This window comes from Notamacropus eugenii, chromosome X (genome assembly GCF_028372415.1).
Source record: "Notamacropus eugenii isolate mMacEug1 chromosome X, mMacEug1.pri_v2, whole genome shotgun sequence".
Classification (NCBI taxonomy): domain Eukaryota; kingdom Metazoa; phylum Chordata; class Mammalia; order Diprotodontia; family Macropodidae; genus Notamacropus; species Notamacropus eugenii.
Window position 1 is genome coordinate 98,067,383 of NC_092879.1, and position 18,978 is coordinate 98,086,360.

The 18,978-nt window shown below is 47.6% G+C and overlaps 1 protein-coding gene across 3 annotated transcripts; it reads right to left on the bottom strand.

The window, feature by feature from the left end:
• Nucleotides 1-1,399: 1,399 nt before the first annotated feature.
• On the bottom strand, nt 1,400-17,974 carry LOC140515189 (zinc finger protein 688-like). Of its 3 annotated transcripts, none has more exons than XM_072625753.1 (6): nt 17,814-17,974; nt 15,023-15,189; nt 8,239-8,300; nt 6,958-7,087; nt 4,346-4,459; nt 1,400-3,707 (listed from the first exon to the last, which is right to left on the bottom strand). In XM_072625753.1, the coding sequence occupies exons 2-6, from the start codon at nt 15,099-15,101 to the stop codon at nt 2,968-2,970; spliced, it is 1,125 nt and encodes a 374-aa protein (XP_072481854.1). In that variant the 5' UTR covers nt 15,102-15,189; nt 17,814-17,974; the 3' UTR covers nt 1,400-2,967. The 3 variants fall into 3 exon arrangements, with proteins under 3 accessions (XP_072481854.1, XP_072481852.1, XP_072481853.1); XM_072625751.1 differs by having other exon boundaries at nt 15,023-15,288; XM_072625752.1 differs by having other exon boundaries at nt 15,023-15,288; nt 17,810-17,974.
• Between the last annotated feature and the right edge of the window lie 1,004 nt (nt 17,975-18,978).

The window sequence follows — 18,978 nt, forward strand, 5'->3', positions numbered from 1 at the left end:
CTGCGTTTTCTGTGTGCGGCATGTGTTCAAACATGTACAGACACCCATTCTTGTTGCTTTCCCTTGGTCATCCCTGTAAGCTCTGTAGGACAAGAACTGCTTTGTTCCATATCTTCCTGGGCCTAGCACATAGTAGTCACTTAACAGTTGGTAGCGTGTATGTGCTTCTACAGCATGTTTGTCCCTTCCCCCCAGTGCCCAGGTCTGTGCTAAGCCTCTACTGACCAGATCAAAGCCATCCTAGCCAGCTCTATGACTTTCCAGAGGTGGGCATGGAGGCTCAGAGTCATGTGTGAACAGTTGAAGCTGAGGGCTTCCTGACCTTCAACCTGGGCCTTGGTTTTCCTCTCTCCATAAATAATTGAGCACCAGCTCAGGGCCCTGGCCTCCCATGTGGTTGCTGTTGCTGCGGCTCTGGGGGCCTACAGCTGGCCTCGACAACCATCACAGCCCAAATCTGTAGATCGAGGGACTCTCAGGACTCGCCAAGTTGGCACAGGTTGGAGGAACAGAGCACATCTGCACAGGTGCGGCTGGGCAGCACTATGGCAGGGAACAGGAAGGAGGGAGAGGGGAGCCAGAGCCAGACCCTAGAGAGCTCCAGCCATCAGCCTATGCCCCTCTGAGGAGCTTCACAGGCTCACGCACAAAACCTGGGAAAGCAGTGACACTACCGGAAGTACTCCTGAATCCCTCCTGTACTGGGCCTGCTTTTCTGCCTCTGTAGGCGAACTTCCGGTGATGCTCCAGGCAGCCATGGAGGCCTAGTGTCTTGGTGGTGTGCACTCCGTTCTCCCTGCCTAACCCAGTATACAGAGAAGGTGGAGCCTTCCCTACTTGTCGCCTTGGAAACCTCTGCTCTGACCCTGGCAAAGATGAGAGAGGACCAAAGTGGTCAATATTGAAGAGTTTTTTGTAGGTGTTCAGTAGTTTCAGCCCTGTCCAACTCTCTGTGACCCTATTGGAGATTTTCTTGGCAGAGATACTGAAGTGGTTTGTCATTTCCTTTTCCAGCTCATCTTGTAGATGAAGAGTTGAGGCAAACAGGGTGACATGAGGGGCTTATGATCCCACTGCTAGTGAAGCCATTCTGGAAATCAATTTGGAGCCTATACCCCCCACCCCCCAAACAATCCTAGCTAGAGTTACTTGGGCTTCAGGGTTTATAAAGCACTTTACAAGCCTGGAATTTCTTACCTTCATCCCTACTTTACTGATGAGGAAACTAGGGCTGAGTGACTTGGCAGTACAGCTAGAAAGACTGGAAGATTGGATCCCTGACTCCAGGTCCAACACGATCCCCTATACCACTAACAGCTACTAAACCATGCATGCCCTTCATTGACCCAGTGTTATCACCACTGGAGCTATACGAGAACAAAGAGGAAAGGAACCCATGTGGACAAAAACATTTACAGCAGCTCCTTTTTGTGATGGCAAAGAAATGGAAACTGAGGGGGTGCCCTTAAATTAGGAAATGGCTGAAGAAGTTATGGTTTATGAATGTGATTCCATCTGGAACCATGGAGAAAGGAGTCATGGATGAGATTAGGCTTTGTCTTTGAGTCCTTCATTAAGTGGGTTCCCTGTCATGCTAAGCAATGGGGGAAATGCAGAAAAGAGCTGCGTGCTCCTCTTTTGGAAGAAATGATCCAATGGAGGCTTCTGGGAAAGGGACGTTTTCTGCTAGGCACACACCTGGGGAGCAGCTGTGGGCTCCAGATGAAAGGGATCCTTGAACTGCAGAAGGGGAGGGATTCCTCACTCAGGCCCTTGTATCTGTCCCATCTCTCCCCTGGCTAGACTGTGAGCTCACTGAGGAGAGTCTCTGATTTCTGGCTGTATCTCATCAGGGCCCAGCAGGAGGCAGCCAAGGAGCACTTGCTGAATGGAAGAGCAGGGATTTCTCTTCTTCTGTGCCCTTTGCTCACTGACTCCCTAGTGTTCCTGGGCAAGTCACTTCCCTTCCATGAGCCTCCATTTTCACATCTGAAAAATAAGGGATTTGGACTAAATGATCTCTCTTTATGAATACTGTTCTATTATTATACTGTAGGAAATGACAAAGGATGGTTCTGGAGAAACCTACAAAGTCCTTACAAACTGATGCAGAGTGAAGTGAGCAGAACCAGGAGGACACTTTCTACAATAACCACGATCCTGTAAAGAGTCAGGCACTGTGCTCAACGCTGTAACCAAGCAGCATCCACAGGCCCCATGATGGAGTCGGCTGCACACCTCCAGGGACACGCAGACAGAGGACATGTTGCAGCAATTCTGCTGTGTTTTGATTGACTGTGCGTATGGGTCACGACGGTTTTGTTCCTTTGTTCTCAAAAGTGGGAGTGGGTGGGAAGGAGACTACAATTTAATGAAAATTTTTAAAACAGAAAACAACTGCCCCCCTCCCATTTCTCTACCACTTTAAGGTTTGCAAAGCACCTTCCTAAGTACAGCCCTGAGAGGCAGCCAAAGGAAATACTGTTATCTCTATTTACAGATGGGAAGGGAAAGGGGCTTACTACAGATCTCAATGCTAAATACCAAAGAGAAAACATTTCCTTCTTTGCCTTCCCCGATGGATCTTTGTGAGCAAAATATTGGGGCCAATTCACCTACATTTTGGGAGGCAAATGAGGCTTGCTGAGACATCTGTGATATCTCCAGACCTGTGGCTTTGGCCTGAGATCTAATTAGCACTGGGGCCAAGTTTGACAAAGGCAATCTAGGCTAAAGGCATGGAGAGTTCCAACTCAAGGATCCTATTGGAGGAAGGGAAGGACATTTATCAGAATAAATGAACAGGTATTCCTTGGCTGAGAGATGTAAAAAGAGGAGACTGGAGGTACTTCTTGGTCTAGAAGGTGCCTGCCCCGGATCTGGGCCCTAGCACCCATGGGAGGACTCCTTTATCTGGTCTGTCTGTCAGTATCCTGACCCCAAGTGGAACAAAACTAGCAGCTTCATTCACAGACTGGCCATATTTATTATGCGCATAGGGCTCACAACGATGATTTTTCTGGTATGAATTTTCTGATGATTAAGAAGGTTCCCTTTCTGGCTGAAGGCTTTCCCACATTCATTACATTCATAGGGCTTCTCTCCACTGTGAATCCTGTGGTGCTTTATTAGGATTGAACCCTGAGTGAATGATTTCCCACAGATATTACATTCGTAAGGCCTTTCTCCACTGTGTATTCTCTTGTGGTTAATAAGGTTCGAGCTCCACGTGAACGTTTTCCCACACACATTACATTCATAAGGCTTCTCTCCTCTATGAATTCTCTTATGGTTAGTCAGATCTGAGCTCCGACTGAAGGCTTTCCCACATTCGTTACATACGTAAGGTTTCTCTCCACTGTGAATTCGAAGGTGGAGGATGAGCATTGATTTCCACCTGAAGGCTTTCCCACATTCATCACATTCATAGGACTTCTCTCCATGAGGGACAGTCTGATTCCTGGGAAGCTCCAACTTTTGCCTAACATTGCAATTCTGGTTCTCCCCATTCAGGTCACCCTCTCTGGAAGGCTCTGCTTCTTCAGGTTTGTTTTCTCTCTGACATCTGGCTGTGGAGATCGACCTAAGAGCAGCAGCCACGTGCCTGGATGTGGCCCTGTTAATGTGGTCTTGTTGGCCCTCTGTAAACAGGTGACCTTGAGGAATGCCTGACTTTGGTGTAGATTCCTTGCTTTCAGTCCTTCCATCTGAAATGACAAAGGGAAGGGATATATGTCATCAAGATTCCCAGGCCAGGGTGCATAAAGGGCAAGGAGGAAGGAGAAGTACATAGCCTTCCCAATTTTCCATTGGGAAATGGACACCTTTACAATTTAGGTGGGAGAGGTGAGCTCAGAAATGAGGAGCTGAGGGAGGAGTGACAAGGGAACCCAAAGCAAGAGGACATACCACTCCACAGCAACGAAAAGTGATGATAATTCCCATTTTACAGTTGAAGATCAGATAAGTTCAGTGACTTGCCCAAGGTCACACAGCAGGAGCCATGACTTGGACAATGGTCACAGGACAACAGGCTTTAAGGTTGGAAAGAACCTCAGAGGTCATCTTGTCCAACCCTCTTTTTTTACTGCTGGGAAAAGTCAAGTCCAAGAGGTTCAGTGATTTGCCCAAGGTCACATGGGAAGTAAGTGGCAGAGCCCAGATTTCATGAAAATGACCAAGTCAGAGGTGATAAGGAAGAAGAAAAGGGAAAAAGAGATGAAGAGGACCGAGGAGAAGATCTCAGGGATGAGAGAGGAAGGACAATAAGTAGAGGCGGAGGGAAAAGGGATCTTCATTTGCCTGGCACCTGCCTGGAACATACAAACTTTTGGTTCTAGCTCACCTGGCCACGTGCCTCTTCTGGCTTCAATAGCCTCTGTTCCCTGAAGATCCAGAGTCCACAGCATCTGTCCTCGTTCCAGTTGCGAGATCAGGTAAGGCTTGGGTCCTGTAAACCCTGCCCAAGGGGAAGGAAAGCAGACAGGTGATTTGAATTGGGGATACCAATGATCTAGCTAGAGCATAGGCCAAGTCCCTGCGATAAGGCCAGGAGCATTCTGGGAGAGAAGGAAAATACCCATAAATGTCATCTGGGCCAAGGTCAAGAAGGATGGGCAGGAGCCTCTCCAACTTGTTCCCAGCAACTGGGCGTCAGGGAGCTGATGATCTGGGAACAGAACAATTAATAATCTGCCCTCCTCCTGCTAGGAGAAAGGTAGGCAACTCTCAGGGGCCCTGGGCATTTAGCATCTAGTCTGGGGAAGGTGGACAGGGGGTTCTGCGGATGAGGAAGTCTATGCTTCCAGTAAGGAATGTCAAATTAGCAAGCATCTGCTAAGCATCTACCATGAACTGGGCCCTGTGCTAAGTGCCAGGGCTACAAAAGAGGCAAAAGACAGTCCCTGGCCTTGAAGAGCTCCCAGTCTCATGGCAGGCAAATAGGTACAAAGCAAGGTCAAGATAGAGAAATTAGGGACAGTCACAGAGTGAAGGCACTGGGATTAGAGGACACTGGGAAAGGCTGAGACTGGAAGGAGAGCACTCTGAGCATGGAGGGTTTCCGCTGCCGATGAAAAGGCGCAGGGTGAGCTTCAAAGGTTGTGTGCAAAGAACAGCCAGGAGGCCAGAGCAGAATGAGGTATAATTAGACTGAAAAGGGAGGAAGGGCCCAGGTTATGAAGGGCATTTGATATTTGATTCTGGAGGCACTAGAGAGCTCATTGAGTAGGGGAGTGAATGACCTGGTCAGACCTGACAAAGTGACATATACTATGTACTAAGCACCAGCAATGTTGTAGGATGATCAGCTGTGAATGATTTAGTTATTCTAAGCAATACAAGCATCCAAGACAACTCTGAAGGACTTAGGATGAACAATGCTCTCCATCCCCAGAGGAGGAACAGATTGGGGCTGAATACAGACTGAAGCAGATGTTTTTACTTTATTTTCTTGAGGTTTTTTCTTGTCTATGTTTTCTTTCACAATAAGACTGTTATGGAAGTGTTTTGCATGACTACACATGTATAACCTATAGCGAACTGCTTGCCTTGGATTGAGGTGGGGAGGGGGGAAGGGAGAGAATTTGGAACTCAAAAGTTTTAAAAATGAATGTGTAAAATGGTTTTTACACATAACTGGGGGGAGGAATAAAATACAAAAAAAGACAATCACTTTGGTAGATGAATGGAGGACATCCCGGAGCGGGGAGAGATTTGAGGCAGGTAGCCCCAGCAGCAGAAATTACAATAATCCAGGCAGGAGGAGATAAGGGTCTACACCAGGGCGGGGGCACACTAGGATGTCAGAGGAAAGAGCTTGCAAGGTAGGGTCAACAGGCTTTGAACAAAGATTGGATATGGCGGTGAGAGAGAATTCAAAGTCCAGGAGGATGCCTAGGCCGTGAACCTGGGTCATTGGGAAGAGACCAATGGAGAGGTAAGGAAGGAGGGCAGGCTCAGGGTGGAGGGAGGCAGGGATGGTGAGTTTACTTAAAGATATTTAGGGGACATTCATTTCAAGATGGCCAAGAAACAGGCAGAGACAGGAAACTGAGGTCAGCAGAGTGGTTAGCAAGAAAGGAGACTAAGAAGTAGCAGTCAGAGAGGGAGGAGGAGAACCAGAAGAGCAGAGAATCTAGAGGAGGAGAGAGTGATCAGAAGTGTAAGGCTTCCACAAAGTCAAGAAGCTTGAAGATTGAGGAAGGCCAATGAGACTGGGCAATTAGATCATTCAGAACTTTAGAGAGAGCACGTTCAGTTGAATGGTGAAGTCAGAAGCTAGAATGCAGAGAGTTAAGACAATGAGAGGAGAAAGGAAGCGGAGGCACCAGCTGTAGACAGTCTTCTCAAGGAAATTAGCCAAAAAGGGAGAAGAGATATGGGAAGGTAACAAGTGGGAATGAACAGATGAGGGAGTTTTTCTGAGAATGGGGAAGACATGGCATGTTTGTGGGCAGCAAAGAAGCAGCCATAGATGGGGAAAGACTGATAAATGAGAAAGCAGGGATGATAGAAGGGGCAATCTGTTGGAGGAAATGGGACAGAATGGGATCACTTATACAGGGGGTGGGGTTTACTCCCTCTTTGTAGGAAACAGGGATGAAGGAGGAGCTGAAAGGAACAGTCTATTTCTCTAACTGCCCATTACCCAAGACCTTTCTCAGCTAGGCTCTTCAAATGTCTGGTTGATAATTACTTCAAACCCTCATGATAATAAGTCCAGTAAAGGACTGAGATGCCGTAAGAACAGAACAGACCAGTTAGTTTCAGAATGACTGAAATAAGTTCCTGGTGCTCTTGGAGATCAGACACATGGAGGACCATATAGAGGCCCCTCTGGCCACTGGAGGACTACATACTTCACTGCTCCCATTGCCCTTTTAGTGTTCACAGTTGGGAACAGCTGTGGGTGTCAGGTGAACCCTGGATCTGGGATGTCAGGGTGTGCATACTTGCCTAGTGAGGCTGCATTCCCATAATTCTCCAGCATCACTTCCCTATACAGGGCCCTCTGGGCAAGGTCCAGTTGCCTCCACTCTTCCCATGTGAAGTAAACAGCCACATCTTCAAAGGTCAGTGATGGTTCCTGAAACAACAAGGTAGCGGTGGGATGGGTGGTGGTGGTGGCATGAGACAGCAGAGGGGTGAGGCAGAGGTGACAAGCTCCAAGTCTCTGGGTGGGTATAGGGAAGGAGACAGAGTGAGAGGGGCATGATAAAAAGGAAGAGAACTTGGCCAAGAGCCAGTAGAGGCAGATGCTAGAGTTCTCATTCTAGCACTAACTATGAGTTCAGGAAAGCCCTTGTCCCACCTGGACCTCAGTTTCCTTATATATCAAATGATGGAAAAGATGCTCTCTAAGGGGCAGTAGAGGTGGAGTGGATGGAGCCCAGAGATTTGGATCTGACATTCGCTGCATCATCTTGGGCAAGTCCCTTTATCTTTCTAAGCCTTACTTTCCTTATCTATAAATTGGGGGTGATAACATTGGAGTGAACTACCTTAAGGCAAATTCCTGAGAGAAGAGCTTTGTAAAGCTTTAAAATATAAAGCATTCTAAACTAAGTTTTCTCCCCATCCCTGAGATTTGGTGATGCTAGGAAGCAGAACAACAGGGTCCTGGGCCTGGTTCTGCCCCCAAAGAATCCCTCGCTCACCCCGGGTCTCCGTTTCCTATTCTGTAAATGAAGAGGTCAGATTAAGTGGTCCTTTGTAGTTCTGAAATTCTTGGATTCTCTTAGTCTAGAGAGCTACATTCTCCTCCTATACCCTTCTCCTCCTCTTTTAAGAACTTGCTGAATGGCACCTGCCCCAAGTCCCTCCTTGCTGCTTCACAGATAACAAAAATAAGACTGATAATCCCTTCCCTGTGACCTGCCTCCCTTCTCACTGGTGCATTTTGAGGGTTAAAGGGACTTGTTCAACGAACATTTATTCAGGACCTTCGATGTCCAAGGCCCTGGAGGTGACTCCCACTGGGGGATGACAAAGGCTGTCCAAAGGCCAGGATGGGATGGACAGGGAGAAAGATAAGCAGAATTCAAGAACAGAAGAGGCACACTACGGAAATCAAGGGAGGGACAGGGACAAAACTTGTAGCTGGGGAGGATGGTGAATTAACAGCTCAGAACAAATGCTAACATGGGAATACTGAACTGGGGAGTGGGAGCAAGCTCGTCACCAGAAGCCAGGGTGGGGGGTGAAAGGAGGGAAGATAACAAGGGAAGTCCAGCTTACCTGGGGGCCTGCCCCCGCCTGGCTGCTTCTGTTGCCTTTCATAAGTTTGGGTGCAGGTGGAGCTAGGCCAGGAGAAAGGTACAGTAAGAAGAGCACAGCTTTATTGGTGCTTCTCTTGCCCATTCCCTGCCCCCCATCCACTTTTCCACCCTTTACCTCCTTCCATGCAGTTGACAGGGGGAAACGTGTTCCTCTTCTACTCAAAGATTTCAGTTGCTCCCTACTACTCACCTCTTTCTTCCCCTAATACAGCATTCTCAAAATCCCTTTCGAGCCCTCTCCTCTCCTCCAGCCCATCAGCTGCAAGCTCTGTGCTCTGCACTCCCAAGGCCTCCCCAGAAAGCTCCGCATCCTCCCATGTCCTGGCCTTGGTCCAGCTGGAGTGTTCTCCTTCCCCCTGTTTCCTAATGACCCTTCCTTCCTACCCTTTAGAGCGAGATTCAGTGAAATGCCACTCCTCCCAGAAGTGTGCCCAGCTTCACCAGCTGGGGGCCAACCACATCGCTGGCAGCGTTGACAATGCTCAGTTTATAGAGGTTCAATACTGGTATCATGTAATAGTAGGTTCTATATTTGTGTTTGGTTTATTCCCCATTACACTGTCACCTCTCTGGGGAAGAGACTGAGTCAGGGACTGGGGGGCGGGGAGTAGGCTCTGTTCACCCACTGAGCTGAACTAATCATGGCCACTATTTCTAATTGCACGGAGACCATGGTTCACATATAAGGATGCGGTCACGTAGGACTGGAAGGTGTGTAAAACATAAGCATTTTCATACGTCATCTCCTTTGATTCTCACAACAACCAGGTGAGGGTCATGCTGTTATTATCCAGGCAGACAGAGGCAAAGTGACTAGCCCAGGGTCATACAGGTACTATGTGTTTGGGGCAGGATTTGAACTTAGTCAAGAAGGCCTGCAGCCAGCAATCTCTCCATGTGTCAGCTAGGTGGAAACTTAGCCCACTTTATCTAGCTGGTCCTCAATCATGTATCACATGCCATCCAGCCATTCACCAGGGCCTGGGGGGCAGGATGGCACAGACCCTGCTGCTTCAGCAGGCCTCAACCTCTACTCTGCTTGCCTCCTATGCTTGGTCTGGGAACAATAATCACAAAGGCAGTAGGGGAGGATGAGCTATTTTCCTCCGACTCCACTCTCCATACCTGCCTGCCCCAATGAAAACGTTTCTCCCTGGCTTCCCCTTAGACACACACACACACACACACACACACACACACACACACACACACACACTCTCTCTCTCTCTCTCTCTCTCTCACACTCACACTCACACACTCACTTAGTTTCTGTATCCCCCATGACCTAGCACAGTACCTGGAACATAGTAGGTGCTTAATTAGTGCTTTTTGGTGATGATCTCCACTTTGCACACAGGGCTACACAAACAGTAGATGTTTAACAGACATCTGGTAAATGAATGAATGAGCGTACTCAGGAAGACCAATCTAACCTGGGAAACTGGGGCTCACTGAGATCACACAATCTTTTTAAAGGTAAACTTTATTCTTTCAATTAACAAGCATTTACTTTTTCTCCACCCCTACTGAAAAGCAGAAAAACAAATGTGGGGAGCTTCTGGCCCCAGGAACCTTGGGGTTTGTGGAGTAAATGAGAGTCATCAGGGTACGCACCCCAGCAGTAGATCAGCAGCGCCTTGAGAAGCAGGCCTGCATCTTGTCTACCTCTGCCTCCCCAGCATCATACCTTACATGTAGTAGGCACTTAAGAAACGCTTGAACTGAAATGGACTTGGTGGCAAAGGAGGGATTTTTGTGGCCAGCTTTGAAGGTGCCTCTTTCTGGCACATTCTCCTGGGACCTGTGGGCTGACCCTTCTTATCTGGAGAAACCTTAGTCTTAGCAGAAAGTCCACTTATTACTTGCCCTGTCCAACCATGTATGAGTGGATCTGAGTCCGTGGTCCTCTAGCTCTGAGAGAGATGTTGTCCATGAGCCCTCATCTTGCACTCTCAGGGCTCAGCCTTTAAACACACTAGCTTGTGCCCTAAAGAAACAGGGCACATTTCAGAGATCTCTGTCCCCCTCCCCTGCCCCCCAAACAGGCCCTGCTGTTCCTGGAAGGCTCCCATTTCCCTTCTGCTCTTCACCTATTGCTAGCTTATGTCAAGTTTAAAGTCCAGTTCCAATGCCACAGATGCAGGAAGCCTTCCTGGATCCCCATCTTGTTGTTTCTTCCTTTCATATAAGGCCCTCCCTATCCATTCACACAGCTACCACCCAGCTGCAAGCTTTAGCATGGACTATGGCCATAGCCTGCTGCTTGGCTCCCCCAGCCTCAAGTCTCTTCCCCTCTTCAGTCCATCCTTGACTCAACTGCCAAAGTGATCTTCCTAAAGTCTGACTACATCTACTCAGTGAACTCCAATGGCTCCCTATTACCTCCATGATCAAAGAGAAAATCATCTGTTTGACATTCATGAACCTAGCCTCCTCCTAGCTTTCCAGCCTTCTTTACACCCTCCTTCCCATTACCCACCCATAATGCAGTGACATTAGTGTCTGGCTTCTCTGCTGCTTCATCTCTCTAGTCTCCTAAATGCTCTCACCCTTCACCCTCTGTTCCCTGGCTTCTTTCAAGGCTCAGCTTACATCCCAGGTTCTGCTGTAAAAAGCCCTTTCCAGTCCTCCTTAATCCTAGAGCCATCCCTCAGAGATTCCCTCCCATTTGACCTGTTGAGAGCTGTATGTAATCTGATGACTGAGCATGACTCCAGGGATCAGAAGATTACACCTCCCTTCCTTCTTTGCTGATACCTCGGGGCCCTGCGTGTGGAGTGATGAGTACACTGTCAGACTTAGCTGAGGGGATGGGCAGTTTCATTAAACTGTCTTTCTTTTCTTTATACTCAGGGTCGGGGAAGGGGAATAATATAATTGGAAGTGAGGATATGTATAAATAAATTGAGAAAAAGGACAACTTGCTGACTGATGTCACTCAAAGAGGCCTGCCTGGGGGATGCCAAGGCTGGCCCGCTCTCTACCAGCCCACATTGCTTCTCTTCTAATCTGTGTTACTTACATAGCTTTAGGTCCATACTGGTCCCTGAAGGTGGGCACCATATCTTCCTTAGGCCTGTATCTTCTCAAGAACTAATTCCATTCATTTCACCAAACATTTCTGAAATAGCTCATAAGTGGCAGGCATAGTGCTAGGCCTTAAGTAAAACAGACCCTGCCCCCAATAAGCTTACTTTCTACTGGGGGGGGGGGGGTACAGCATATATAGGCAATTAAAGATAACTGGAGAAAGGGGAGAGGCAGCACATGAGAAGGGCTCTGAAGGGCTGAGGGATGACAGCTTTTCAGACAGGAGGGATAGCCTGTGCAAAGGTGTGGCAATGGGAGATGACAAGGTGGCCCATTTGGTTGGAATGCAGAGTATAGATAGTAACATGAATTAAGTCTGGAAAGGTAAGAGGCAGTCAGACTGTAGAGGGCTTTAGATACCAGGCTGAAAGGTTTGTGGATTATCCTGTAAACAATAGGGAGTCATTAAGTAGGGACATGACACTAAGAAAACCACCTAAACCAGGGATGGGGAACCTGTAGCCTCAAGGCTACATGTGGCCTTCTAGGTCCTCAGGTACAGTCTTTTGACTGAGTCCAAATTTTACAGAACAAATTCTTATGAAGGGAATTTGTTCTGTGAAGTTTGGATTCAGTCAAAGGGCCGCACTTGAGGACCTCGAGGGTCACATGTGGCCTCGAGGCTGCAAGTTCCCCATCCCTGAACCACCCAACACGGTGACCGCAAGTGAAAGCACAGGCTATATTCCATGCTCCCGGTTCCCTGTCTCTCCAATGAAAGGAAGAATAGGAACATTATTTTGGCAGCTGTGTACATAAGGATGGCTTGGAAAGAAAAAAGACTGGACAAGGATCTGACTAGACAAGGTGAAGACTAAGGAAGTCCTGTAATAAGAAAGGCACGATGAAATGCGAGAGACAACATGGTGACAGAATCCCAAGACTCTGGAAGTGACTAGATATCAGGGAGGACAGGGATGGCAGGGGAGGGACTCTGAGTGACTAGAAAGCTGATGGTGCCCTCAATAGAAACAGAGAAGTTTAAGGGGGCAAGGTGCGGGTGGGGTGGGGTTAGATGAGGACTCATATTGGACACGCTGAATTTGAAATGTCTGTAGGATATAAAGGTGGAGATGATAAGCATTTCTTATGGTTATGATGGGATGGTAATTTAAAAGAGTGATCAAGATTGAATTTATAGATCTGAGAATCTCTGACATAGAGATTATGAAAAGAGAGAGAGAAAGAGAGAGAAGAAGAAGAAGAAGAAAGAGAGGAAGAGGGGGGAGGAGAAGGAGGAGGAGAAGAGGGGTGCACGGAAGTTCTGAAGTTAAGAGATGAATAATGATCCAGCAAAGGAGACTTCAAAAGGAAGGGTCATACCAGTAGGAAAAAAACCAGGAGAAAGCATCATCACAGGCATCAAGGGTGGAAAATTCACTCAGCAAGTCAGGCTGGTGGCCAGTGCCCAAAGCCACAGAGAAGTCAAGGAGAATGATGAGTGAATAAGGACCATTAGTTTTAACAATGAAGAGCTCATTAGTACCTTGGAAAGAACAGTTTCAGTGGAGTGTCAAGGTCAAAAGCTAGACTGAAAGAGGTTGAAACCTGAGAGGTCAGGAAATGGGAGGCAATGAACACAGACAACTCTTTCTAGAACAAAGAGCTATTTGATGGTAGGCTAAGGAGATGGCGGGAGAAAGGAAAGATTTTGAAGGATGAAGGAGACCTGCAAATATTGTAGGCTAAAGGGAAAGAGCTAGCTAGGGAGCAAGGAGGATTGGAGACGAGAGAATGGGTACAATCCAGGGGGAAAGCTCTGGGAGTAAATGGAAGGGGATGGAATCTGAGTAGAAGCAGAGCAAACAATCCTCACCAGAAGGACCACCTCTTCCTCAGAGATCAGAGCAAGGGAGGAGACAATGGGGGATGCTAGAAAGGAATGCTGGGGGATGGACTAAGAGACAAGAGGGAACGTAGGGCAAAAGCCCTCAGTTTTGTTTTTCCAGTAAAGCAGGAATTGAGTTCCTCTATGGTGAAGAAGGGGTAGTGGGCCTTTGAAAAGAAGGCATTGTGGAAAGTATCTCAGGCAACCAGGTAAGAGTCATAGGATTGCTGTGCAGCCATGAAGGCCCAACTGAGACTACGCAGCAGGAGCTAAGTAGGAGCAGAGAAGGGGTATGTTGACAATAACTCATTGCTGAGGTTTGGCACATCATGAACAAAGACAGTGGACAGTTCAGCTTCTCTGGCTGAGGGGAAGAAAGAGAGACAGGGAGTGGAGTGGTGAGGGTTGTATTGGAAGAAGAGCAAATGGTCAGAATGAAAACAAATAACAGATTTAGAAGAAAAGAGGTAGAGAAAGAGAACATTCTGGTCAGAGCTGAAGATTCTGGGGGCACACACAGTACTGGGCAAATATATGAGACCTAAAATGTGACTGCATGCCTAAGCTAAGCACAGTACCTGCATATAGTAGGCACTTAGTAAATGCTTGTTGATTGACTGACTGACTGATGGGGCAGCTAAAGTGGAATGAAGATAGAGTTCATGGGAGTTGATGAACTGGGAAGCAGAGTATTGAAGGGGGCCTCAATGAGTGTACTGCAGTGCCAGGGTGTGTGGGCACTGCATCCCCTGAGAACAGAGGGAAGGTGGCCTGGAAGCCAGTTGATTACAATGACCAGGATGGGTACTGAGTGAGGTGGATGGATAGAATGAAGCTCAAAGGAGGGGCTGCTGAATGATGGTGGCAGAGGAGCAAGGAATATAATATTAATAATAACCACAGCTAACATTTATATAGCCCTCACTACTCTGCTAAGCACTTTACAATCACAACAATCCTGGGAGATAGGTGCTGTCATTATCCCCACTTTAAAGATGGAGAAACTGAGGCAAACTGAAGTGAAGTGACTTGTTCAAGGTCACACAGCTAGTAAATGTCTGAGGCTGGATTTGAACTCAAGTCTTCCTGACTCCAGGCCCAGAGCTCTATCCACCATACCACCTAGGTGCCACAAAATACCTACTTCTCATAGCCCCCAATGTACTGAGGATATAGCCAAAGATGCAGTGTCTTCCAGAGACCACTAGGTTTCTGGTTTTGCAATAAGCTGGAAAGAAAGTGAAACTAAGTGACTAAAGGGAGTTTGTTAGCAAAGATACAGGAGAGCAGAGTATCTAGACTGTGAAAGGGTAGGGCTGAGGGGCAGACAGACGACAGCACAGGAAAAGGAGGCCAGAGAAAGGGATGTTTGCTCTTCCAGGAGAAAGTCACCTGGACCCACAGGGAAAAGGGGAGCATGAACTGCCAGTTTGCCCCTTGCCCCTCCTAGTTTTCCTGGGAGAAGAACCAATAGGCTGAGCACAAAGTAACCATATGAGGGGAAGTGACATTGCTTCCCATGGCTGCTTACTCCAAATGAAATATCCTCTCTATGACTCTTGTTAGTGAGCTCCCATCACCAGGGGAGTTCAAGTCTTCTTGGCTTTGAGACCAGTTCTCTATCTCTATTCACTTATAAAATGACCACTATATAATAGTCCCTGGGGCTATAAAGAGAAACAGTGATAGGCCCCTGCTCTCAGGTGAAGGCTTAGGAAGTACTGTTCTGTGTCCCAGTTCACAGCACGCACTGTGGCAGCACCTGCTCCTACCACATCTACCATGGCACATCTGCAGAAAATTCAGTACACACAAACATACTCACCAGGCCCAGGCTTCAGGAGGCAATTCTTCCCTTTATCCAAGGATTCACTGCAGGGTTTCTTTACATGTCGAGCTCCCATGGTACACTGGAAATTGAGCTCCACTTACAAACACTGACTTGACACAGCTTTCCCCACACACATCTGTTGCATAAAGCAAGGCTCAACACTATTGGGGAAACAGATATTTAAGTTTTGGAGAAGCTAAAGTCAAAGAGGACAGCAGCTCAGGACTAGCTTGGTCTGTAGTGACTTGGGGATATCAGACCTGTAAGATGAAGATCAAAAATTCTTTTCAAAAACCACCGATTGGATGCAAGAATGATCCACCATTAGGAAAACAGTCAACATAAATAATTGTATTAAAAAGCAAAACATCCAAAATTCCATGATCATCTCAATAAGTGCAGAAAAAAAAACTTTGAAAAAGTATGTTTTTATATTAAAAACCCTACAAAGCATAGGCACTGAAGCATTTTTAATATCATAAGAATCATCTGTCTAAAACCAAAAGCAAGCATCACATGCAATGCATAATAAATATGGAGTGAAGCAAGGATGCCCACTCTCCCTGCTACATAGTTCTGGAAATATTAGTGACAGCAATAAGAGGAGAAAGAGATAAAAGCCAAACTGCATGCTGTCTTGGGGAAGGGGGAGGAGGCGCACATTTAGAACTCAAGATCTTATAAAAGTGAATGCTGAAAACTAAAAATAAATAAAAAGGAAGAATAAAAAATTTTTAAAAAAAATAGAAGGTGTAAAGAGAGGCAAAGAGGAGAGAACTATTTTTGCTAATATGATGCTTCAGTTGGAATATCCTAGGGAATCGATAAAGGGACTAATCGAAACAATAATGTCAGCAAAATTTCAGGCTAAAAAATTTCTTCCAAAGTAAAAAAAATAAAAATGGACTTATCAGGAGCCTTGTAGAGGAGTATCTGGGAAATACAAAGTGTAGATAAGACAGTTTCTGCCGATAAGGAGCTTTCCACCTAATAGGGGGATAAGACCACAGTCTTCAATGAATCAGATAAGCATAAGAAATGATGTTCTATGATAAATGCCTTAGAGACTTATAAAATAAAGTACTGAGGTAGGTTTGATAGAAATGTCATTACTGATTAGGGGGATGAGGGAAAACTTCCTGGAGGAGGAGGCATTTGAGTCCTTTAAAGGACTGAGAGCAATTCAGTGGGGAAAAAGAGGACATTTCAGGGACAGAGAATAGTATAAGCAAAGTCTTGGAGGTGGGAGCACATGGGAGATGGTGAAATTGACTGGTTTGTCTGAAGCACACAGTACATAAAGGACAGTAACATGAGACAGTACTAGAAAAATAGAATGGCATGCTGAAGATTTCTGAGCAGAAGAGTGCTGTGACCAGAGGAGAAAGAACTTGCCCAAGGCCACACTGTTGGAGGCTAGAGCCAGAACTAGAATTCTCTTTGCTGTTTTCCTCCCCCTGCCCCTCAGCCTTATGCCTCCAGGGCTGAGGTTCCAGTCTTTGTATCCTCACCCCCAACCCTCCTCATACAGGAGGCTAAATAGGTATAGGTAAGAAAGACCATTCTGACAATGGTACAGAAGGAACATTACAGAAGACAAAGAGGAGCTAACTCAAATTGTATTAAGGGAGTCCTGAACTAGGAAGGTAATAGTCCTGCTGTGTTTTTCTCTTAGATGATTACAATTGGAGTACTTGGTTCAGTTCTGGGTTCTGCTAGGAAAGCCCTGTAGAAACAGTAGTATTCAGTAAATGTTTTTGGAACTGAACTTCCTTTCTTATCTCTAGCCTGTGAGCTCTCCAGGAAAAAGAATGAGTCTTATTCATTTCTGTCTCTTTTACACACATGGCAGCAGTGTCCAGTAAAGGCCTTGTGGTGCACAACAAACTGTAAATAAATGCCTGCTGAATTAACTCAGTGCCCTACTATCTCTCCTACTCACTCTAGTCATTCCCAAAGTAAGGACTTATTCACTCCTGTCTGTGCCACACCCCCCCCCCCCCAACAGAATAGGTGTATAATAACTATACCCAGGGCATTAGCCTCCAGTATGTGGAGGGTTCTGGGGGATAAAAAGAAGATTAAAGTCTAGGCCCGGGAAGGATAAGGGCGAGGGGAGGGAAGCAGGAAATAATTCTAATTCAGGCTCTAGCCTCCCACTGTGTGGCCTTGGGCAGATTCCTCCCCCTGTCTGGGTCTCAGTTCATTGTCTGTATTATCTTTAAAGTGCTTCCACGTTTCTGAGACTGTAAATCACCAGATGCAAAGTCTATGGCTGGCACTGCCACTGTTGTGACCTTGGCTAGTTCCTTCCATCTTTGGGCCTTTCTATCCCTTTCTGTATGAGGGAGGAGTCATTAGGCTAGAAGATTTTAAGCAGCCTTTTTGCTTTGAGATCCTATAAATTTATAGCTTTAGGGGAGGTTCAAGAAATCAGAGACGGCTTCCTGGAGGACGTGGCAGCTGAGTTAGGGCCTTTACGGGGAGGAAGACATCTACAGGCTAGGGTTCAAGCAGTGAGAAGGCTATAGCGTGGGCCCTAGGTAGATGGCGCTGACCCAGGTGCTGAGCCGGACCCAAGGGAAGAGTATGCGCAGGCGCAGGCGCAGGCTGGGGCGGCGGGCCACTGGAGCTGGCGCAGGCGCAGGGGCTAATGGTCCGGAGGGGGGCGCCGTGGAGGCGAACGGAGGCCTTAACCATAGACTCGCCCGGGCCCCAAGCTCGGGGATTCCACCACCCCCCCCCCCCCCCACTCCAGAACTCCCCAGGGACCGCACTCACTCACTCGCTCTCGCCCGCTGCGCGGGAGGACCTGCAGGCGGGCCCGGGCTGGGCCCTCGCAGCCGCTGCCGCCACCGCGCACCCGCGCACCGTATCTGGACGCAGCTCCAGGCAGCCCGGAGGTCCGCGGGCCACCGGCCACCAGGGTTGGCTGCGCGCCTCACGTTGCATAGCAACGGGGGCGGGCCGCGAGCGGGATGGGGGAGGCGAAGAGGTGGAGGGGAGGTAGAAAAGAAAAGAGTATTAACTGGTGGAGGAGAAGGAAGGGGGGCAGGGAACAGAGAGGAGGGGGAGGAAAGAAGGGATCCACGAGGAGGAGGGGGAGGGGGCCAGCAGGAAGGAGGCCACATGGCTTGAAATCTCCATCTCACCAAAAAAAAAAAAAAAGTCCCTTTGGGTCCTGATCTCTCTCATTAACCCCACCATCCTTAGGCACCCAGGGTCCTGCCGAATCACTTAGGCCTTCTTTTTCTCCCCGGCTCCCTTTCCCTTTTCTTGGAAAGCTCTTCTCCAAGGATTCTCCCCTGCCCTTGCCCCCCAGTTTCCAGAGTCTAGCCTAAACTCAGCAGAAGCTTGATAGAAGACAATCGGAGAATCTGGAGCTGGAAAGGTCCCAGGTACATAAGAGACCTCAGATCTCATCTAATCCAACTCACACTGGAACAGCTGTTCTCTGGCCAGGAGGCATCCCAATTGGGATGTGCAGCCCAGTCTTCACCTGAAGCCTTCAAGGCCCTGGGAGCCTAGTTATTCCTCACCCCAAGTCCAAATCTGCCCCTCTTCACTGTCCCACTCACTGATGCTCACTCAAACATCTGGGATCAATCAGAAAAAATCTAATCTCTCTTTTGTCTAACGGCTGTCTAGTAGTTTGAAGGGCACTCACATTCTCCCTTGTGTTTTCTCTTCTCCAGGCTAAAACATTCCCATTGCCTTCCATAGATCCTCACATGCCCTTAGGTTTAGGTCCTTCACCCTCCTTCAGAAACTTCAACTTCTCAGTGTCCTTCCTCTGAACTGAACACAGTACTGTAAATACATTTTAACAAAGGGCAGAGTGTGGTGGGACCTCTCTCATTCTGCATGCCAGGCCTCTCAATGCAACCTACATTAGATGGGCTCTTTGGGGCAGCCATATCACAGTGTTACCTCCTGTTGGGTTTTCAGTA